The sequence below is a fragment of the Engystomops pustulosus genome, chromosome 4 (genome assembly GCF_040894005.1).
Source record: "Engystomops pustulosus chromosome 4, aEngPut4.maternal, whole genome shotgun sequence".
Classification (NCBI taxonomy): Eukaryota; Metazoa; Chordata; class Amphibia; order Anura; family Leptodactylidae; genus Engystomops; species Engystomops pustulosus.
The window spans coordinates 107,177,579-107,201,961 of NC_092414.1; the positions used below are offsets into that span (position 1 = coordinate 107,177,579).

Sequence of the window (24,383 nt, forward strand, 5' to 3'; positions counted from 1 at the left end):
AGTGGCGGGTGGCAGAGGATATATTGTGGCAGTGTATATGCTATGCCATGTAGGGTGGTTGTCCCCCTCTTACCTAGGCATTAGCTGAGTTACAGAAGTAAACTTTCGTCTTCTTTACCTATGCTCTTTATGTCTGTTCTGTCAATCGTATTGGTACATAATACATTTTTTCAAGTATGACTAGTGGTTCTCTAGATACGAGGTACAATACTTTGTTGTTTTAGAATAACGGCAATGCATGTTTTGTAATGTAATACACAGGCCTGCATGCAGGGGCAAAAAAGTTAATTGAGATACAGTAACAGATCTCCCCACCATGTACATCAACGCTTTTGGTGTCTAGTACCTAGTCTTTTCAGAATATAGTTTGGAGTTTTACAATGTCTTTATCAGTTTGTGCAAGTGGGTTCTGTTGGTATTTTTCTCAACACTTTCTTACTTAACCCATTGCATTCCCATGGATGGGATTTTGTTGTTTGGTGGTGGTTGAGTCCATTTAAGGTGTCAAATGGCCTCTTAGTGGTGGTGGAAGAGTCAGGTAGAAGGTGCAGGCAATTTATTGGTGGACTAATTTAACTTAGAGAGGATGTAAAACCTTAAGGTGATGAAAAGGCTGAGCTTTGGAAGTGGCCAGCCTCAAGGGTCTGTTAATGGTAAAAGCAGCCAGGGGCGGGCACGGTGGTGAAGTACACAAGGGATAATCTTCACTAGGGTCATTGGTGCCTACATAAAGTGTACCGGCTCTGCTAGAATGGCAAGCGAGAGCATGCCGCCCCCTTTATTGCTGTATGTCAGGCAGCTGTAGATATGGGTATTGTTGAATCCCACCCCTAACATGTCACCTGACTCCTCCTCTGATTGTTTTATTCCAGTGATTCAAATAAAGCAGTGGCCATTTTGACTCATTAAATTATGGGTTTGTGTATTTTTTTCCAGACATCGTGTTTTTCTCTTGTCTAAGTTGTTTTAAAATAAAGTCAGGGTCCATCCCATATCCACACGTCATGTGGAGATGTATGGTCCATATCTTTCTCTCTCCAAATTAGGATAATTTGAATTCTGTCCCCTTACTTATTTTGTTTTATCCTGGCACCAGCACTCTACCCCATTTAGCCCAGGTGTTTTTATTTTGTAGTGGCCTCCTACTTGCTCCCAATTAGTTTCTGAGACCTCATGGAAGGTTCACAAGGAGCAGTACTGCATGGCCTCTGCGGTCTCTGTGGAATGGTGCTGGAGGGTACCCAGGGAATCAGAGCCATGGGGGGCTTAACCTGCCAGCATGGGTGCTGGGGGGCTGCTGGGTCTTGGTCCCTGCTGGTGTTGTGTTTCAGCGGCGGTGGATGCCATGTGATGCTGCACCCATTAGTTTGTTTTGTTAATGTAGCCTAGAGCTGATAGATCATTGTATAATGTATGGATATGCGTACCATTTCTGTGGCGATTTTGGCTCTGCTGGTGGCCATTATATAGTATAGACATTTATAAGACCAACATCAATTTTTATAGATAAAAACTTTATTAAGTTGCTAAAGCTAATTTTTTTCGCTTCAGCAATATAAAATACAAACAAATACACAACCATATTTTTTAAAAAATATATATATATACTACCACGACACCCACCCACATCTGTCAAAAGTTAACAAAAACCAGGTAGCTCTTTGTTATTTAATGCAATTGTAAAAAGGTACAAAGGATCTGCTATAGCACTCTTAAATATGTTCATCTGAATAAACCTTGCACTGAAATGACTTTTCCTAGCCATCAACTAAACAGAGTTGGTGATTTGATTAATCTAAGATGGACATTTACATGGAGTTCTTTTGGGGGATAATGTAAAACAACCCTCTTGGAGATATATAGGTCACAATTCACATGCAAAAACTGATAGACAATAATAATATTTTTTTTTACATAAAACAGATTTCAATATTATTAATTGTATATTTGCACACATTGGCCTGATAAAATGGGCATGTCTGCCTTTTCAAACTTAGGTAAATTTCTTGTACTGAACAGACTTTCCTTGCTGTACTTGACTACAGACTGGTGTTTGAATAATTAAAATAAAGATTTTACTGTTTATAGCATTGTAAATGCAGAAAGCTACAAGACATTTGTACTTATATTCACAAATTTGATGCATTCCCTTTTTATGTTAGTAAACTTTTCCTCCAGTGAGTATTTTTTGTTTTTACCTCTGAAATCAGAAGACAATAAAACTCTGTTTTCATAAGTATGTCAATTTGTACAGTAGTTCTATTTGCAGAATCTGCTTCCCTCCTCTAAAGTTAATAGCGCTGAAAGGCAGAATACCCATGAAACATGTACGCCACTCCTTCAAAATAAATACAGTATGGATATATTAAATTTACATACTGTAAACGGGCCAGAAAAGCAGTGCTTGGATCCCCAAACTTTAACCTCTTCCCAATGCCCATTTTTGTTCTTGGGCTTCAGATTTTTTTCTCCCAACCTTCAGAAATTCTATTTTCTTTTTTTTCCATTCCGCTCTGTACTTCCACGTACAGTATCAATATTTAATATTCTATGCCATGCTGGAAATATCAAATTGATTTATATGTTTGTATATTTATATGATTTATACGTTTTATTATGTTTTGCAAATTGCTACCAATATATTGTTACCAATATTTTTTTTTACTATTTCAGTGTACTGATGGGTGTAAGGTGTCAATTTTGCGGGGCGGGGGGAGGCAGACTTTTCATTGCTACCATTTTGGTGACTACAGGCAGTCCCCGGGTTACATACAAGATAGGGTCTGTAGGTTTGTTCTTAAGTTGAATTTGTATGTAAGTCGGAACTATATATTTTATCATTGTAAACTCCAGCCAAATTCTTTTTGGTCTCTGTGACAATTGGATTTTTAAAATGTTGGATTGTTATTAGAACCAGGATTAACAATAAAGCTTCATTACAGACACCTGTGATAACTGTTACAGCTGATTATTGTAGCCTAGGACTAAAGTACAGTAAATTGTCAACATCCAGAGGTCCGTTTGTAACTAGGGGTCGTATGTAAGTCAGGTGTTTTTAAGTAGGGGACCGCCTGTACATACAAATGTGAGTGAGCGGATATATCAAATATATATTTTTTGGTGTCCAAATCTGGGGTGTGTCTTATAGTACAAAAAAAATATGGCAAATGGACAGTACCTTTCAAAAGCTTTTCATACATGCATAGTACAGGCTTCTCTCCTAGCTCTCCTCCCTCCCTGATGCAGACTCAGCTCACTTCTACATTATTAGAGGAGAGAAGGTACGGTCATGGCCATAAGTTTTTAGAATGACAAATATTATATTATACTGTTGCCCTCTGGTTTTATGTGTGTTTGGCAGATGTTTTTATCACATACAGCAGACAGCTACTAGGAGTCCGTATAACAGTCGAAGTCATAAAGTACAGCAAATCATAGAAACCCAGTATTGAACCGTTCTGACTTTGAAAGTATCGCACACGTATCATACATTGTGCAACCCTATTCAAAATTGTAAAAATTGCTCTGGCCAATAACTAGACAAAATTTCCAGAAACTTATGTTGATAACCTGAACAGATCACTAAAGTAGATAAACTAATAGACCAACATATGACTTGACGGTCTTAAACGGTGTCAGATTTATCATCCGCCAGACACAGTGAATAATTTGCCACAGCAAACTGTCCGGTGTATTCTGTACTACTCTAATGTGGGCACACTGATGGGCATAGAGCGTTCATAGAGATCTATGGAAAGGGGTTATGGAGGTGGAAAAGTTAGGTCTCCACCCACCAACATTAGAAGTGGATCGGATCAGAAGTATCAGAAGTATCAGAAGTATCAGAAGTATCCTTTCATAGGTACACTTGACTACTGAAATGGGAGATATATCAGAAGTATCAGAAGTATCAGAAGTATCCTTTCATAGGTACACTTGACTACTGAAAGGGGAGATATGCTTTAACTTTGAATGCAGCCCCTAGTTTATTAGTAGGAAGGGAGACAATTTTGTCAAAAAACACAGGTTAGTGTGTGCGCACTGCCCCTATGACTAGAATGAAGAGGTGGACTCTAAATAGTAGAAAGTATTTTATTATTTTTTCAATAGCGCTATTGAAAAAATAATAAAATACTTTCTACTATTTAGAGTCCACCTCGCCATTCTAGTCATAGGGGCAGTGCGCACACACTAACCTGTGTTTTTTGACAAAATTGTCTCCCTTCCTACTTTGTATTGGATCACAGGATTTCCTGTGTGCCACAGGGTACGCTGCAGCCCACCATACTTCAGTTTCTCCCTACACCCTCTTTTCTAAGACTATAGATCCCTCTACTTGCAATACAACCAGACAGTCTATCATTAGGCGCCACGTGTCTCCCTTTTTCCCTATTATCACACCTAGTTTATTAGGTCACATCTAAACTAAGCATATGGTCTTGTAAATTAAGTTCCCTCTACATTTGCCCTCTTTTTAGTAGCGATGCATGGAAAGTATTCACAGAATATATACACAGTAGCCCCAGCAAACACTGCCAGAACCATTGGTTAACAAGAAACATATCACATGAAAAATTTAATATTTTATGCTTTGCTATTTATGCTATCACACTGCCCGATGTTGCTAAATTCGGTGTAAGTTTAAGCCAAACAATGTATTCCCTTAGATATCACATCATAATGAAGTGAGATTGTGTAGGTGTTTTTCATACTAACCAAGTCTATACTTACCGGCCACTTTATTAGGTACACCTGTCCAACTGCTCGTTAACACTTAATTTCTAATCAGCCAATCACATGGCGGCAACTCAGTGCATTTAGGCATGGTCAAGACAATCTCCTGCAGTTCAAACAGAGCATCAGTATGGGGAAGAAAGGTGATTTGAGTGCCTTTGAACTTGGCATGGTTGTTGGTGCCAGAAGGGCTGGTCTGAGTATTTCAGAAACTGCTGATCTATTGGGATTTTCACGCACTACCGTCTCTAGGGTTTAGAGAGAATGGTCCGAAAAAGAAAAAACATCCAGTGAGCGGCAGTTCTGTGGGCGGAAATGCCTTGTTGATGCCAGAGGTCAGAGGAGAATGGGCAGACTGGTTCGAGCTGATAGAAAGGCAACAGTGACTCAAATTGCCACCCATTACAACCAAGGTAGGCAGAAGAGCATCTCTGAACGCACAGTACGTCAAACTTTGAGGCAGATGGGCTACAGCAGCAGAAGACCACACCGGGTGCCACTCCTTTCAGCTAAGAACAGGAAACCGAGGCTACTATTTGCACAAGCTCATCAAAATTGGACAGTAGAAGATTGGAAAAACGTTGCCTGGTCTGATGAGTCTCGATTTCTGCTGTGACATTCGGATGGTAGGGTCAGAATTTGGTGTCAACAACATGAAAGCATGGATCCATCCTGCCTTGTATCAACGGTTCGGGCTGGTGGTGGTGGTGTCATGGTGTGGGGAATATTTTCTTGGCACTCTTTGGGCCCCTTGGTACCAATTGAGCATCGCTGCAATGCCACAACCTATCTGAGTATTGTTGCTAACCTGCTGACCATGTCCATCCCTTTATGACCACAATGTACCCAACATCTGATGGCTACTTACAGCAGGATAATGCGCCATGTCATAAAGCTGGAATCATCTCAGACTGGTTTCTTGAACATGACAATGAGTTCACTGTACCCAAATGGCCTCCACAGTCACCAGATCTCAATCCAATAGAGCATCTTTGGGATGTGGTGGAACGGGAGATTCGCATCATGGATGTGCAGCCGACAAATCTGCGGCAACTGTGTGATGCCATCATGTCAATATGGACCAAAATCCCTGAGGAATGCTTCCAGCACCTTGTTGAATCTATGCCACGAAGAATTGAGGCAGTTCTGAAGGCAAAAGGGGGTCCAACCCGTTACTAGCATGGTGTACCTAATAAAGTGGCCGGTGAGTGTATTTTGTCATCCACTTTTTAAATATGGAGTACGCCATTTAGAATTAAATATGTAAATAATTGTTTGCTGAAAGAAGTAAAAACACTATACTATAACTTTTTGATAAAACAATTCAATAGGCTTCATAAATAGTACCTTAGAAGTGGCGGGGGTCCAAAGCTGAGCGGTGATGAGGAGGTTGGGGAGCTTGACTGGATCCAAGAGCACTCCCGCCTCCTTGACTGAAAATGTTGGGAGATGAGATCTGTCCTTAAGGAGACTTTACCAATTAAGGCTGCTTACATTTTCCAGGATGCAATTTTAAAACGCTATGCTGTTCACTGTCAAATAACCTATAAATTAGCGACATTTCATTAGTGAAGGGGGGCAGCTCTGCTGTGGACATTTCATTAGCGAAGGGGGGCGGCTCTGCTGTGGACATTTCATTAGCGGGTAGTGGCTGCATTTCCCACCTTAGGCTTATACTTGAGTCAATATAGGAACACCCCCAAAAGAAAGGTCCCATGCTCCCCCAACAAACTATAGTATCGGAAAAAGTATGGGGAGAAGACCAAGTAGTAGCTTTACAGATCTTATCTATTGATACTTCTCAAAATTATGCCCAGGAGGTAGATATTGCTCTAGTGGAGTGGGCCCTAAGATTTGAGTGTAGCGGTATATTAGCTGTAGAATTAGCTAAGGAAATGGTCGATCTAATCTACCTAGCTATACTCCCCGACAAGGCTTTTTTGCCTTAGACAATTTCTTTATTTTGAGAGAAAAACAGACTTTCTCCAGGAGGCTGTTCTGTCTAGATACTCCAAACAATGCTCTTCTAAAGTCAAGATGCTAAAACTTCCTTTCTTTATCTGATTAGTACAAAAGGAGGGCAGAATTATTTCCTGTGATCAATGGGAATCTGATACCACTTTAGGGAGGAAGGCAGGATCTGTGAGGAGTATGACACTGCCTTACAGAATTTTTGTGTATGGCGGTTTGCAAGAAAAGGCTGACAATTCACCTATTTGTCTTGCTGTGGTTACTGCCACCAACAGCACTATCTTTAATGTCAGAGTCTTAATAGGGATCTCCCGAATTGGTTCAAAAGGATGTTTTGTAAATGCATTTAATAAGAACAAAGAATCCCAAGAAGGAATCGTATCCATTGGTGTAGGGTGGGTACGAGAAACTCTTTAAAGAATCTAAGAGAATTCAAACAATAAAGCCAAAGCAGAAACCTGAACCTCAAGGGTATCTAGTTTTAGCCCCTTATCCAGCCATTTCTGTAAGAAATCTAACACCTTAGAAATATTTGACCGTGGATGAAAGACTAGGCCCTGGGTAGGAGTTCTGGAATATCTGGAAGGATCCAAGGAACTACTATTGACAGTTCTCTGAGGACTGAAAACCAAGCTCTCCTTGGCCAGAATGGAGCCATCAGGATCACCATGGCCTGATCCTGCTTGATCTTCCTTAACACTCTATGCAACAATACTAGAGGGGAAAAGGTATATGCTAGATTGAACTTCCACTTTACTGAAAGAGCATCCAGCCCCCAAGGCCCATCCTGATGGTTTAGAGAGCAAAACTTTGGGACTTGAGTGTTGTGTAAAGTGTTGTGTAAAGTCCCAAAGTATGGTCATTTTTTGAAAAATATCTTTGTTGAGTCATTCCCCCCACTTCAACTTGGTCCAACTTAGGAAGTTGGCCAGTTTGTTTTCCGGCCCTTTTATATGCACAACTTAAATGGAGTTCAGATGTCTCTTTGCTAGGTAGAAGATGCTAAATGTTATAAACATTAATTCTGGACTCTTAGTACCTCCTTGGTGATTAAGGTATGCTACAGAAGTATTTTTATATTAGACCGGGATAAATAAGAAAGGCTACTTTCAAAGCTTCTTGTACTGCTGCTAACTCTGAAGTTTAAGAATCTACCAACCATAGCGTTAGGCCATGAACCCTGAAATACTTCATCATTAATATGAGCGCCCCATCCCCATGCGGTAGCATTAGTAGTTAAAATTATGCAGTTGTCCCATTTTCAGGCTAAACTTCTACAGAGATTTATATGGATTAACCAATATTCCAGAGACTGACAAACTTCTACTGGATCCCAATTTTCTTATCTAAGCCATGGTCGCTTCCATCTCAGCACCTTAACATATTGAGCTAAAGACGTCGATGGGACCGCCAGGATTGCTGAGGTAAAGAGGCCCAACACTGTTATTATATTACGTATAGAGGGTAGCTTACTATGAAACAAGCTCTGGACTGCTCAGTGAAGCTTTTGGAGCTTCTGAGGAAGAAAACATTTTTTGCTGGATAGAATCCAGATAAAGGTCTAAAAAAAAAAGTTTTGTTTGGGAAGGCACCAGAGATGATTTTTTCAAGTTTAGCAAGCACCCAAATTTTTGTAGGATCCCCTATACTCTTATTAATTGGGATAATATCACTTCTTTAGAACCACCCACCAACAAAAAAAATCATCTAAATAAGGGATGAAAATGCTGTCCTGCAAACGTATAAACAAAGCCATTTAAGCTATTAATTTTGTAAAGACTCTTGGTGCGATTGCAACCCCAAAAGGCATAGCTCTAAATTGGAAGTGTGTTAGCGTGCCATCTAACAATACTGCCACCCTTAAATACCTCTGAAAGGAGGGATGAATTGGAATATGGTAATATACATCCGATAAATATATTGACACCATGAAGCATCCTGAAAAAAGCTAAATTACTGTGGATCTAATTGTCTTAATCTTAAATTTTTCTAGTAACAAAAATTTATAAAACCCTAATTTTTCCTCTTGAACTAGTACTTTAAGAAGATTCGCCTTTTGTAATAGGAGGTTGACTTCCCGTTCAAAGGCCTCTTGTGCTTGGGAATAAAAGTTACTTTAAACCTATGTGGAGGTGGAGACAAAAAAGGCAGCTTTAGCCCATCCTTAATGAGCGAGTCTACCCCCTACCAGAGCCTGGTACGACTATTAGCCAGTCTTCTTAGCAGGGTCAGGAGAGTCATTGAACATAAAAGACCTTTGGTCTTCTAGATGATTTCCATCCACTTTCTCTCCTATCCCTAGATCTTTGGTTCTGTACAAACCTTCTCTGAGGCCGAACGGGAGTACTTCTAGGTGCCTTTCTGGCGTGGAACACCATCTTTTTGTCTGAGGTTGTCAAAATTTTATCTTATATAGAGCCAAATAATCCCTTCACTGGGGAGTGCACATAAGCGATTCTTGGATGTTACATAACCGCTCCAGGTTATAGCCAGATAAGTTTGCAAGAGCAGAAGATCTGGCTGATAATCTCAATGCATCTACTGATGCATCCACCAAAAAAGCGGAAGCTTTTTAAAAAAAGAGGTAACATCTGCCAACAATTTGTCCCTAGGAATGCCTTGCTTAATTTTCTCTTCCAGTTGAGATAACCACAAAAAAGGGATCTTGCCGTAGAGGTAGCCGCAATATTGTGTTTAAAGGCTGATTTTACATTGAAAGGAAACTTCCTCTTTACTGCTCGAGGAATGAAACCTTTCTTCTCTGCTTTTTTCCACTCAGTCTCTATCAGAGACGAGACATTTTTATGTTTTGGAACCCCCTTCCACCCCCAAAATCTTGGACAGATCGATGTTCTTTATGTTTCTCAATTTCCATGGTTGCCCCAATTAATTAAATCAAATGATCTGTGTCTTCCAGTGGAAACAACACTCTCCCAGAAACATAGACCATTGACGGGCCTGGGGAATTAGATCTACAGTACTAGAAGGCTTTCTCGCATTAAGAGATGCGCGAACCTCCTACTATCATATTCTGTAATAGTAAGAAGGACTCCTGGGCGACTATTTCCTGAATGCATGCCTCACAAGTGGGTTTGTCATAGGAAGACGGCAACCTGTCTGCACAAACTCTACACTTTTCCTAGAGCCTTTCTAGCTGGAGTATTCTCACTCTAGAATAAAGACAGAGGGGGATAAATCAATACCCATTATAAACGCAGGGACAGGCCATACTCACCGGCTAATAAATAAGATAACCCTGTGAGCCATACCGTACGAGCCTCCATGCCAGATTCCATCGGATCTAGCTCGCTTGTGTCTTCTGAACAAGCAGGGGGTGGGAACACAACAAAACGGACATATATATAATAGGAGTATAAACAGGGAATATGTATCCACATAAAGAGAACATACTAAAAGTAGACAGCAGGAATAGTGAAGTACAATCCCCTGTCCGGCCGAGAGTATGAACAGCACAGAAGCTAATGTGCAATGACCTCTTAAATTTTGAATTTCCTGCTCCGTGGCTCCAATCTCGTGACAAGCCGCGGTGTGCACTAAGCGCTCCAATGACAGCACGACTCGCACAAAGGACTGGTCTACCCCATGCTCCCAGACTGCACTGCTAGGTACCGGGCTGTGAATCATACAGGACCTGCTGTCAGAGGGATTCCTAGAGCTTCCGACAAAGGCATGCACATGGCCAATAGGGGATACAGGCAACTCTTGGTGCCCCCCTGCTCCAATGAGCATAACTGGTATAGGAAACAACTGATGCTATGAAGGAGGTGGGGTGTAACCCCCCCTACCCCCCCCCCCCCACAAGGACCAAGTTCAGTGGGTTAACCAACATGGTCCCTGGAAAAAAATTGGTTGCAGATACAAAAAGGTTGAGGACTACTGCTGAAGAGTACTTGGTCACTAGGGAGTCTTATACATTATACAACATACTACAATTCTACTGACTGCTAATGGTAGTCAGTAGTAATTTATTGACAGATCCTGCTAGGACAACCATGAATCCTAGCCAAAGGGAAGGCGGGGGCTGCATGTGTTTCATTACTGCCAGCAACACCTTCCACCTAGTTTTTCTTTCATGGGCCAATGCCACCAATACCTTCCATTTCATGTTTCTTGCATTCCCAGTGTGGTGGAATCATTTTTAAAGTGAGATGTAAATTGGTTGTATAAAGTCAACATCTGCAAAGAGTTTGTATGTTCTCTCTCCCTTTGCGGGGGTTTCCTCCGGGTCCTCCGTTTTCCTCCCACACTCCAATACATACTAGTTGGTTGATTAGATTGTGAGCCCCATTGGGGTTTGGGACTGATTTGGCAAACTCTGTGCAGCACTGCGTAATCTGTGTGAGCTATATAAAAAGGTATTATTATTATTAGCGGGGACTCTCAACTTGGCACAGAAGTCAAGCTCTCTCCGCCTTAGAACACCCCCTTTGGTGTAATTGCCAGTTCTACATCAAGGTACATCACTAAAAGGGTTCTCTTAAAGATGGGTACATTGGGGCATATTTATCAGGACCTCTGCGCACCGCCAGTGGCGCAGAGGCCCTGAAATAATCGCAAATGCTAGATTATTGCTAGCTTTTGCGATTATTCTCCCCAATCCGCCACCTTCACGCCAGTGGATCGTGAAGGGGCGTGAAAGGGGGGCGTGGCCGGACGGGAGTGGGCCGGCGCGGGCCGTTACTGTCCCCGCGCCTGCGCACTCGCTGCTGCCGGCGACTTTTCACACGTGAAAATTCGCCGGCTGCGTCTTTTTCTACGCCAGGCCCTGCCTGGCGTAGGTTAAACGCTGCGCTTCTGGCAGCCCGATACATCAAGAGGCAGAAGCCTCTTGATGTATTGGGCTGCGAGTTTGCAGCGGCGGGGCTATCACGAGCGGGGCTAGCGAATTTGCAGTGGCGGGGCTATCACGAGCGCCAGCGTATGATAAATATCCCCCATTGTGTCAGTCATAACAGAGGAGATGTTCTGAGGCAGGGAGAGCTTGAATGAAGTGCTGAGCTCTCCACATCTGTGACTTTACACAACCAATTCACATCTCATTTCAAAAGTTGATTTTATGTATGATGTCAGAACACTGGGCCATGAAAGAAACATGTGTAACATCCCCCACCGGGCCTAGACTTTTCTTGGTGGCCTGGAGGCACCCAGAATACTGGAGTGGCTGGCTAGTGCGGCCTTGAGCACACTATGGTCACAGTCCCGACGAAGAGCCCGGTTGAGGCGCGAAACGCGTTGTCATTTTTATTCGTCCGATGTTATCTGTATGTGGTTTATCCTGATTATAATATTAAATTGAGTCACGATTGAGCTTTACGTATAGACATAATTCCTTGGGCTGCGCCAGAAGAAGTCCCTATTTTTTATCTGGTATGCATTGAGGATATTACACGCCACATCTTTTGGATCCACCTATGGATAAGACAGTGTGTGACCCCTTTAATTGGTAATTATGCAATATAGGACAACTAGAATTAGGATACATGTGCCCAGTGGGACACTGCGCTTTCATTCATGACACTTCTGGGGGAGTAATGGCTCCGATCAAAGAAGTAAAGAGCTTCTGACCAGAAATGCGGTAGAACTGAATGCTAGCACAAGCCTGTTTGCTCGTCAGTAAAAACGGGAGCACTTTCCCAACCACTGTCACCCTTCAGCTACACCAAACTCTGAATAGCAGCCAGGTAGGTCTGGGAAGCTATGTAAGAGCTCTGTTTACATGGATCTGGTCATCTTGAGCAACACACCCCGAAACTATTAATTTTATCCTCAGAATATTTTGTCCCCTGAAACCATAAATTGCAAAAATCACTGGAGCCTGAAACATGTAATGAAGCCCCTAACAAATATGTGAATTTAGACTTAAATAAAAGAACAAAGTACACTTTTCATTTAAATTCGAAAATTAAAAATGTTCTCACTTAAATAAAGGAAATAAACAAAAAAGTGCAGTGAGGCAGTTTTTACTTTCCCCCCTTAACATCTGTCATATTGTTGATACACCTGCTGTCTCGTTCAGATGACTGGCAGTGAATAGACAACAATGCATCAATGTAATAATGAAAACCAACACAATATGCCTGCAGGGCAGCACTCAAATGACAATACTAAGGAACTAATGCACATTTATGTAAACACATCAGAAGTACTGCGAGTTATCTGAACCAATTACAATGTGCAAGTCATACAAGATATAGGCTATGTAACCCCACAAAAATATATAAAAGTAAAGCCATGGAAAACATCCCCATTAAGAAAATGCTACAAGCTGCAATGTTAACCCCTTTAACCCCTTTTTTGTGTTTCCAATTTTTGCTTCCCTTTTCAAAAATCCATAACTTTTAATGTTTTTGTATACAGAGCTGTTTTCTGCATTACAAATTGTACTTCCATGTTACTGTATTGAATATTCCATGTTGTGTACTGGTAGGCTGGAAAAAATTCCAAATGCGTTGAAATTGATAAAAAAATGCATTTGGGCCATTTTCTTATGGACTTTCTTTTTACAGCTTTTTCTGTACACTAAAAAAAAAAAAAAAAAAAAATCACACCTCCCCTTTATTCTTTGTCTCAGTATGATCACGAGTTTACCACATTTATATAGGTTTTATAATTTTTTACTAGATTTAAAAAAAATTGAAACCTTGTGTAAAAAAGTAATATATATATATATACACACAAACACACACACTTTTTTACCATATTCACTAATAACTTTTTCATATTTTGGAGTAAGGTAGCATTTTAGCGAGATGTGATGTCTTTTTCATTGCTATCATCTTTTGGGACAGTATGATATTTTGATCACCTCTCAATACAAATTTTATGTACTGCAGATTTGCAAAAAAGTGGCGTTTTGAACATTTGTGCACTCTTTTCTGTTACCGGGTATACTAGAGGGAATATCAGTTTTTTATATTTTGATAGACCGGCATTTTGGTACATGGCAACACCTGACATGTTTATGATTTTTCAAATTAATTTTTATATCAGTACTAAGAAAAAGGTGGGTGATCGGAACTTTTGGTTTATTCCGTTTTTTTTTTTTTTTACTGCACCTAAAGACTTTTACCCAACAAAGTCTGTTTGTTGTTGCCTCTAGTTTTGGAGGCCATTTGTCACGGCCTGTAATACAGGCCTAATGACAGGTCCTGGAATCTCATACAGGCTCCAGGCTGTCATAGAAACAGATTGTCACTCCCCGATGACTTCATGGCGAGCAACGAACCTCCCTTCAGACACTTGGTATGTATGAAGAGGCCTCAGCACAGAGTCTGAGAGAATATGTATCTGTATATGAGTAGCCTATCTGCCTTGAGTGTATACATAAAAATGTGGCGTGGATGTAGCCTTAATGTGCAATGGAAGGTTTCAATAAAATGACATGCAAATTCTACTTTATTTTATCATTTTGTACAACAGCAAATACAAGATATTTGCAAGATGAAATCTCCAAAATAATAAACAAATGTAGACTTCTATAATGTTAAAAAAAAAAGGCACAAGAAAACATTCCTAAATGATTGTGCCGCTGCATTGTGAATAACAAGAAGAATTCTATGACTCGAGTTCCAATCTTGACATTCAGTATCACTAATTTTGACAGCTCCGATTCACATCAGAGTAAGGAAATGAAACAATAACAAATTCTGAGGAATACTGAGGTTACTCATGCAGTGAAAAATGAAATTCAAGTAATCTCTAAAAGAGATGATAATGTTGTACCCGTCAAACATAATATATATCCATATCACAAATAGAGTTGAGATGTAATAACTGGGCACAAGTGACATTTAAATGTTAATTACCGTATATACTGGAGTATAAGCCGAGGTACTTAATTTTAACCATATAGAGCCTGCCAGCCCCTGTCCCTCCCCCCCACGGCATAGAGCCTGCCAGCCCCTGTCCCTCCCCCCCACGGTATAGAGCCTGCCAGCCCCTGTCCCTCTCCCCCACGGTATAGAGCCTGCCAGCCCCTGTCCCTCCCCCCCCCCCACGGCATAGAGCCTGCCAGCCCCTGTCCCTCCCCCCCCCCACGGCATAGAGCCTGCCAGCCCCTGTCCCTCCCCCCCACGGCATAGAGCCTGCCAGCCCCTGACCCTCCACCCGGTATACAGCCTGCCAGCCCCTGACCCCCCCCCCACGGTATAGAGCCTGCCAGCCCCTGACCCTCCCCCCCCCACGGTATAGAGCCTGCCAGCCCCTGTCCCTCCCCCCCACGGTCTAGAGCCTGCCAGCCCCTGACCCTCCGCCCGGTATAGAGCCTGCCAGCCCCTGTCCCTCCCCCCCACGGTCTAGAGCCTGCCAGCCCCTGACCCTCCGCCCGGTATAGAGCCTGCCAGCCCCTGACCCTCCGCCCGGTATAGAGCCTGCCAGCCCCTGTCCCTCCCCCCCACGGTCTAGAGCCTGCCAGCCCCTGACCCTCCGCCCGGTATAGAGCCTGCCAGCCCCTGACCCTCCCCCCAGTATCTTTTCACTATGTACGGTGAGGTACATGTACTGCCGCCAGGTCTCCATAGCCACGGCATTTGTGTAAATGTTGCCTAACGGCAATAGTACCAAATATTAATGAAATATATGTAAACTTTTGACAGAAAAAAGTAATAAAAATACCCCTCTCACTATTCTGGCATTGGCAAATATGAATAATTTAAATTCTCCCAATTGACCTAAAATAGGAAAGGTTTACTCGGATTTATCTTCAGAAGACGAGAAAAACAAACGTGTCTTTTTTAAAAATTTTTGCTTTCCTGTACATCTTAAATACAGTGGGAAATCACTACATTACGAACATGATAAAAGCTAACGTTTATTAGCTAGGACCAAATCTGCTGACCCCATCTGAACCCTGGGGAGGCCCTCGACCTGATCGCATATGTGTTTTCAGAGAGACTCATACAATCAGTAACCAGCTCCTGGTATATTGTATTAATGCAAGACACCAGGTTCCACGTGTGACCGCGAATCTTGGTATCTCTATTAACTTCTGTACTCTTTAGTTCTTTTAAAGACTTGCAACCTAGTTTCGTAAAAGTAATGTGTGGTTTCCTCACAAGTTCCACAAAAATACACTTTATTTTCAGTGCAATGTTTTGATGTAAACTAAAGCATCTAATAGGGTGTGGAGCAATACTAAACAATGATGAAGCACCACAGACACATCTGCCTAGCGGCTAAGGGGGAGGGTATCAAGGCATGAACTGATGGTTGGGCGCTAGATATCAAGAGCCTCTTGATATCAAGTGCTGGGACATGATAAATCCCTCCATATTGCCTCAGATGGCATATCAGAAAAAGTAGACCTTCACAACTGGAGCTTTCAGGCAAGAATTTGGCATTAAGCTACTGAAATACTTGGTCAGTAGTGTTATTATTTGCCGCTGTCACCTTTTACCTCTACAAAAGAAGATGGCGGAAATCACCTTAATTGGATGCACTACTAAGGCCGGCGGCACGCGTTTTTGGTCCGTTTTTAAGCAGTCTGTTAAAACGCATGCATTTTTGACCCGTTGTAATTAAGATAATTGGTAAAACCTGTCTAAAACGGGTGCATTTTCAAAAAACGGACTGCTTAAAAACGGACCAAAAACGGGTTCAAAACACCACATGTGCCGCTGGCCTAACATCTATTAAATCCATTACTAACCAAAATTTCCGCTCTCTGGTTTGTAGGTCGGAAAGAAAATTAGTTATACATTTTTCAACCATAAACAGTGACCTTGCTCTCTTTGTTTAGACCAGAACAAATAATTTATTGTATTAGGTTTTATAAACCAAACAAACGTGGTGCACAATTACCGTATATACTCGAGTATAACCAGAGTTTTTCCGCACAAAAAATGTGCTTAAAAACCATAACCTGGCTTATACACGAGTCAAGAAAAAAAACACAAAAAGTGTACTCAACCTCCAACGCCCCCCCAGCAGGTCCTCTTCCATACATCATGGCTCCGTGTCCCCGCGCAGTCCGTCCTAGGCATCATGAAGTTAGATACACGCTGATATTCTAGTGTATGCCCCGGGATCGGCACACACTATGATGCAAGCGAACGGCTGACGTCATGGTGCCTGCGACGGACTGTGCGGGGACACTGAGCCATGATGTATGGAAGAGGACCTGCTGGGGGGGGCGTCGGAGGGCGAGTACACTTTTTGTGTTTTTTTCTACAGGCATATAATGGGGGAGGAGGGGGCAGATGCTGTCCGGCTATACACCCCAGGGGCTGGCCGGCTTTTTTGTGGTAAAATAAGGGGTCTCGGGTTATACTCAAGTATACACTCACCGGCCACTTTATTAGGTACACCTGTCCAACTGCTCGTTAACACTTAATTTCTAATCAGCCAATCACATGGCGGCAACTCAGTGCATTTAGGCATGTAGACATGGTCAAAACAATCTCCTGCAGTTCAAACCGAGCATCAGTATGGGGAAGTAAGGTGATTTGAGTGCCTTTGAACGTGGCATGGTTGTTGGTGCCAGAAGGGCTGGTCTGAGTATTTCAGAAACTGCTGATCTACTGGGATTTTCAAACACAACCATCTCTAGGGTTTACAGAGAATGGTCCGAAAAAGAAAAAACATCCAGTGAGCGGCAGTTCTGTGGGTGGAAATGCCTTGTTGATGCCAGAAGTCAGAGGAGAATGGGCAGACTGGTTCGAGCTGATAGGAAGGCAACAGTGACTCAAATCGCCACCCGTTACAACCAAGGTAGACATAAGAGCATCTCTGAACGCACAGTACGTCAAACTTTGAGGCAGATGGGCTACAGCAGCAGAAGACCACACCGGGTGCCACTCCTTTCAGCTAAGAACAGGAAACTGAGGCTACAATTTGCACAAGCTCATCGAAATTGGACAGTAGAAGATTGGAAAAACGTTGCCTGGTCTGATGAGTCTCGATTTCTGCTGCGACATTCGGATGGTAGGGTCAGAATTTGGCGTCAACAACATGAAAGCATGGATCCATCCTGCCTTTTATCAATGGTTCAGGCTGGTGGTGGTGGTGTCATGGTGTGGGGAATATTTTCTTGGCACTCTTTGGGCCCCTTGGTACCAATAGAGCATCGTTGCAACGCCACAGCCTACCTGAGTATTGTTGCTGTCCATGTCCATCCCTTTTTGACCATAATGTACCCAACATCTGATGGCTACTTTCAGCAGGATAACGCGCCATGTCATAAAGCTGGAATCATCTCAGACTGGTTTCTTGAACATGACAATGAGTTCACTGTACTCAAATGGCCTCCACAGTCACCAGATCTCAATCCAATAGAGCATCTTTGGGATTTGGTGGAACGGCAGATTCGCATCATGGATGTGCAGCCGACAAATCTGCGGCAACTGTGTGATGCCATCATGTCAATATGGACCAAAATCTCTGAGGAATGCTTCCAGCACCTTGTTGAATCTATGCCATGAAGAATTGAGGCAGTTCTGAAGGCAAAAGGGGGTCCAATCCGTTATTAGCATGGTGTACCTAATAAAGTGGCCGGTGAGTGTATACGGTATGAATATGACGAAAACAAATAGCTGTCAGTCAGACAGATCAATAGGAAAAGACACTGTATCCATCACTGTAATTGTTGACCCCCTAGAGATCCCTCACATCTATAGCAGGAACCAGCAATTCATTCTGTCACTATTTATCAACAAATAGTAACAAATGTCACTGTGTTTCCTTTCCATCTGATTAAATTACAAAATACATACAAAACAGTTTGTTTCTAAATCAATTCAACATCAGTAAAAAGTTTCTTTAAGGATCTATATGCATAGAGAAAAAGAGCAAGAAAAGGAATTGGCCTTGAAGGCTGCATAGAGAGATAAAATGAATAATTGATGCTGCAATGTCAAATCTGGAGGATGAGCTAAAGGCCACAAGTGAATATTCCTTAATCACTGTTCACCACTATGGTATTTCATCTATTATGTGCTACACAATAATTACTAATGAATCTGTTGTAAGAGAAATGTGGATGATACTGAGATTTACAGCACCCATCATGTGGCAGATTAGTTGTTCTCCTATAAAAGGGTATCCAGCCCCTCTCTCTCATCAGAATTATTGGGCGGATCTTCCAAAAGACTGAATTAAGTAAAGATTATTTTACCTTTAATGTGACTGGGAATAAAGTTTGTTCCTGGTGTTGCCCTTACTAACTTCCCCATGATCTGTAAAGTGCTGCAGGATATGATGGGGATATATAGCAATGATTTTTTATGAATATCCACCAGACACATTATCAGTTATGATAGGGGAAATACCGGTAACAGTGATGTACACAACTGATATTTCTACTCTTGAAAGCATGACCAATAGGCTTAATATCCTGTGTCTAATAAATATAAGACCATCTGGTTGAATCAGGGGCACAATTTTCACCCATAGACAACTTTATAACTTCCAATACTCCACGAAGAGGAATAACAAAAAAAAAACAATGACCACTGGCTTTCATTAGGGACTTTGATGCCTAGACTTTAAGCTACAAGCACAGGACCATGGTTGGTTGATGAATCACAAAACATCCACAGTGTGGATGACAGGATTCCATGCATCGTCGTGATATATGATGCAAGGAGTCTCTTCTTCAATGTAAAACAGCAACATTGAACTTGGGATTAGATTTCAGTACTGCTGTTCTGCACTGAACAGAGAATTCCTTGCATTATATATCACTATGATGTCTACTCACGCCATGGATTGGTCATGATCGGACCAGGATCGTGCGCTTCTGGCCTTACACTGTGGATTGAGTGTAACTTTATCTAGTGACAGCTGCAGTTGACAAGTTTGCTTTCCTTGGGCATGGTGCTGTAGAGCAATAGCTAAATAGTCCAAGTGTAGCCCTAGCCTGACAGGAATAGCAATACCTAAACAAAGTAAAGCGAATACTGGTGAGACAATAGCTTCATACACATTCCAGGATAGGCAGAAACGTGAGACACCACATTTATCTGCATCTTCTACTTTCTTCTGCCAGGGTCAGGAGAAGAGGTGGCCCCTTACTGATGAATCACAAGTGACTGTGTCTTCATGTAAAGGGCAGGAATGGATGACGGCTGAATGCAGCAACAAGTGGCATCCACCTGTGTCTGGCATTACAGCAGCTCATCTCCATGCACTAGCCAGTACTGCCATGCCAGTGCCCCTTATCTCAGCCTGGTTGAGGCCACATGGCCCCAGCTCTGCCAGGTAAACAGGTGGCGCTCACCTTCTGCTGCCTCCGGGTCATGTCTGTGGGCTGCTTGGCGTTGAACGGGTAGGCGATGCACCTCATAACGAAGACGTAGAGCTGCAGCCGGCTCCTGCGCTCCCGCTCTTCCCGGTGCGCCCGCTCCTGCTCCTCTCTGCCCTCACTGCTAACGGACGGGCTGGGGCTGGCGGGTCTGGCCAGGGTGGAGCGCACAGCAGTGTCCCGGGGCGCAGGGTGTACGGTCCGGTGCGGGGCGCTCACCACCAGCACATCCCTGCGCTCCTCTTCCAACAACTCATCCGACTCTTCCTCGCTGGAAGACGGGTCCAACATCCTGCAGGTGACAGCTCCCGGCGGACACTTCCCCTTCAGATGCCTGCACTCAGTGCACTGCTCCCTGTGCACACACCTTTCCGGACACGTTGAGTTACATTGGACTGTTTCCACAGGGAAGGGGGCGCGGTCTAGGCTCGGGGCCCCGCCTTGTGTGTGTGGTGGTGGGGGGGGGGGGGGGGCCGCGCCGCTCCTCTCGCAAGTTTCGCTGCTGTTGCTGGAGCACTTGTTGCGCGGCTGCAGGTCGCTCCTCCCAACTGTGCACACAGCGGCGTCCTCTACACGCAGTAGCACATCTGCCACTAGGCGCATACATTGCGCTAACTGGTGGCATCACACTACAGACAATATAAGACATTACACAGTCATCACAAGTCATATGAGACAATAGGAATGAGGGTCTTGCTACAGCGGGGTACACATTCATGTGAGCCCCCAATCAAGGTATTCTGATTTTAGAGGATGTCAGTGCCAGACAGGGTCAGCCTTAGGGGGCGGAAAACTGGGCATTTGCCCAAGGCCCCCTGTATGTGGACATTTGTGGGCAGAGGATGTATTGCTCTTTTAATACCCCTCGGCTGAGTTCCCAGGTGATGATATATATTCTACTTTATATTTCTAAATCTATAAATCTTTATCATCTTTTTTATATTTATTTTCTTTCATCAATCTACCTAACATCTGTCTATCTCCTATAAAATTCTCCTACAGTCCCATATTACAGATACCTACCATACTACGATAGGACATGTCCTATCTTTTCCCGTGTTACGGCGCCGCACGCCATATGTTCCTATGGAGAGGGGCGGGGTGTGCAGCGCGCACCTCCTCTTCCCGCGCGCTGCCGTGTGCCCACCGTGCTATGGTACGGCGGGCAACGGCAGTGTGCATGTAGCCTAACAGATACCAGCTTAAATGGCTTGGACGTGCTGAAAACAACAATATAGCATAAAATGCTCAGGAATTATAAAATACCAAAGTACCGCAAAAAAATATCACCCCAGAAACCAAATACCGCATTCAGACAATAACTAATGAAGATTCAAGATCAGGCAATAATTAATAATACAGACCCCAGACTAGGCAACAAATAATAATAATACAAAATAATAAATACTAATGAAGAACAGATCATAAACAAGACACATCAGAGCAGGCAAATAATAATAAAACTGGAGACCCACCCAGATCAGACAAATAACACTAGAATCCCTCATAGCAGACAACAAATACTGGGGAACCCCAGGGAAGATGGCAAATACTGGGGACCCCCACAGCAGATGGCAAATACCGGAGACCCCCAGAGCAAATGGCAAATACTGGAGACCCCCCTAGGGGAGACTGACCCTCAGAGGAGACGGCATATACTAGAGGAGAGGGCTAGATCCAGAGAGCAAATGGATTATACAATAGAACCCCAGATCAGGCAAATTATGGAGTTGATCAGCTCAGGCGGCAAATCAGGAGACCCCTAGATAATGCCAATGGTGGAGACCCCCAGAGTAGACAAATACTCACCTTTCCTGGCTCCTCTTCTCTCACTCTTCACCACACTGCAGTATTCTACTATAAAATACTGGTTGGCCCAGACGCATTTCGGCCCGCCCTCTGTTGCAGCTGACTCTGCCTCCATCCGCCGCTGCCGTGCTGTTGATGTGCAGAGAGTTGTGAGCTCTCTGCATCCTTACTGTTCACCTGCTGGGGATGAGCTAAAGGGGGGCCCACAGAATGAGATGAGAGGGGCAACAATATGAGGAGGAGAAGGGGAGCTACAATATGATGAAGAGAAGATGGGGGCCCCATAGGATGAGGGAGGCCAAAATATAATGGGGGAGATGAGGGGGCCACAATATAAGAGAGAGATGACAGGGTCCACAAGATGAGGGGGAGGAAAGGGACCACAATATGGGGGAAGATGAAAGGAGCCACACAATGAGGGGGAGATGAGAAGGGCCACAATATGAAGGGATATAAGAGGCCACAATATGATGGAGAGATGAGGGGTCATGATACAATAGCAGAGATGAGGGGCTACAATATGATGGGACAATGAGGGGGCAATGAGAGACACGATGAGGGGGCAATGAGAGACACGATAGCCATAAATGTAAGGTAAGGGAGGCCACAATATGAGGGGCACAAAAGAGGACACACTATGAGGGTTTGAGGGGCCACAATATGAGGGGGAGATGAGTGGCCACAAGATGAGGAGGAGATGATGGTGCCACAATATGAGTGGGAAATGTGGGACCACAATATGAGGGGGCAATGAGAGGCAGAATATGAGGGGCCACAATATTAAAAGGAGATGTGGGGGCGGGACACAAAATGAAGGGCCACAAATTGAGGAGACGGGGGGCCACTATATTAGAGGTAGCTGGTGAACTCAAACATTTAGTTTAATAAGAGGTCCTGCCTCATGTCTATATCTACACAATGGGGCTTATTTACTAAGGGTCCCGCGAATCGCACTTTAGCATTTAGAAATTTTCGGGTATTTAGACAGTGATTAGAAGGGGATTGTGTCACACGCGATCAGATTTTGGCGCAACCACGCTGACTTTCATGCAACAGAAATCGGGGGATGGGCCATCGGAATCATAACTGAATTAATGAGCCATTCGCAGTTTCACCGTAAAGAATAGGGTTTTAACTTTCGAATTGTGTCGCAAGACAATGCATTTACATATAGCAGCAAGAAGAACGTGAACTCTGCCGGACCTGAGTGGGGATGCGACACATGCAGGAGATCGGGTGCACAATCTAAGTGAATTGCGGCAGAAAGCATTATCGTTGGACAACGCACAGCGGGGACCGCGACAGGACCAGGTAAGTAAATGTATTTTGGTATTAATGGTAATTAAAATGCATTTCAATCGCAACATGGAAAAACCCTTGTTGCTACTTATCAAACATAAAGCATTTAGCTCTAAACATCGATGTTCACTGAGGAGATTCTCCAGATGCTCTAGAAATACATTTTAAAATGCTATTACATCTTGTGAACATGGTCTTAGGCTTCACACTATGGGGGTCATCTATCTTTAGTCAGGAAATTTGTGTGTGTCTTGGTTTTGCCAGGTTTTTTTTAACTTATATATTGGGCAGCTGAGTCTGTGGGGGGTTTTTGATAAAAAGTTGCACAAAAGTCACAAAAAAGTAGCAAACTCTTCTGCAACCTCTTCTAAATTTTTTCTTATGCTTGTTCAGGGCTGGCGCTTATTTGTGACTTTTTCATAGGTCCACATCTGGATCTTATAGTAATATAAGACACACAAAAATTCTTCCACGGATAACTTTGCTAGGTGAGTGGAAAAGTCACACATTTAAGTGAAAAATGACACCAATACAATTAAAAGCTGTGACAAAACAGGTAGCAACAAGTTACTCCTTAAATTGCCATGTTGGCACTGCATTCAAACAAGTGGGTTTGGTTGTAGTTTGGGCACTCGGTCTCTAAAAGGTTTGCCATCACTGGCATAGGAGAAATAATTATTGTACTTGTTGAACAGAGCCCGGAAGAACAGCCCATCATTTGTGATGGTAGGCATATGGGTGAGCCCCTCCAGCTGCTTGGGCCCGGAGCAAGCTCCCTGTTAGCTATGCCACTGTCTTGCTCACAAGAGCTTGCACTCTTGGGGAGGAATGGGTGACACAGGAGGTTTCAAGCTTGTTATTTTATCATATAACATATTGCAACAACTTTGCACAGATCTGATATATGAAGTACTTCTGAATCATAAGAGATCTTATATATTAGAAAACACTACAATTATTGCAGTGCAGTATGTTGGATGTATTACAGGGACATTGTAGTAAATGTATTACCGTGACAATGTAGTGGATGTATTACAGTGACAGTGTAATAGATGTATTACAGTGGTTGTGTACTGGATGTATTACAGTGCTAATGTAGTGAATGCATTATAGTGACAGTGTAGTGGATGTATTACAGTGAGAGTATAATTGATGCATTGTAGTGACAGTGTAGTGGATGTATTACAGTGACAGAGTAGTGGATGTATTACATTGACAGTGTAATAGATGTATTACAGTGGTTGTGTACTGGATGTATTACAGTGGCAGTGTAGGGAAAGTATTACAGTGACAGTGTAGTACATGTATCACA

At 43.0% G+C, this 24,383-nt stretch overlaps 1 protein-coding gene across 12 annotated transcripts in view; it reads right to left on the reverse strand.

Moving 5' to 3' along the window:
• The window catches only part of CADPS2 (calcium dependent secretion activator 2), a 295,527-nt gene extending 275,133 nt beyond the window's left edge, over positions 1-20,394 (reverse strand). For 7 of the 12 annotated variants that reach the window (XM_072147011.1, XM_072147001.1, XM_072147004.1 and 4 more), the window contains exon 1: positions 19,940-20,392. In XM_072147011.1, coding sequence (XP_072003112.1) covers positions 19,940-20,254 — 315 coding nt within the window. In that variant the 5' untranslated portion in view covers positions 20,255-20,392. Of the gene's footprint in view, positions 1-19,939 lie in introns of all 12 variants that reach the window. The other 5 variants (XM_072147008.1, XM_072147006.1, XM_072147005.1 and 2 more) reach the window with 2 other exon arrangements.
• Between the last annotated feature and the right edge of the window lie 3,989 nt (positions 20,395-24,383).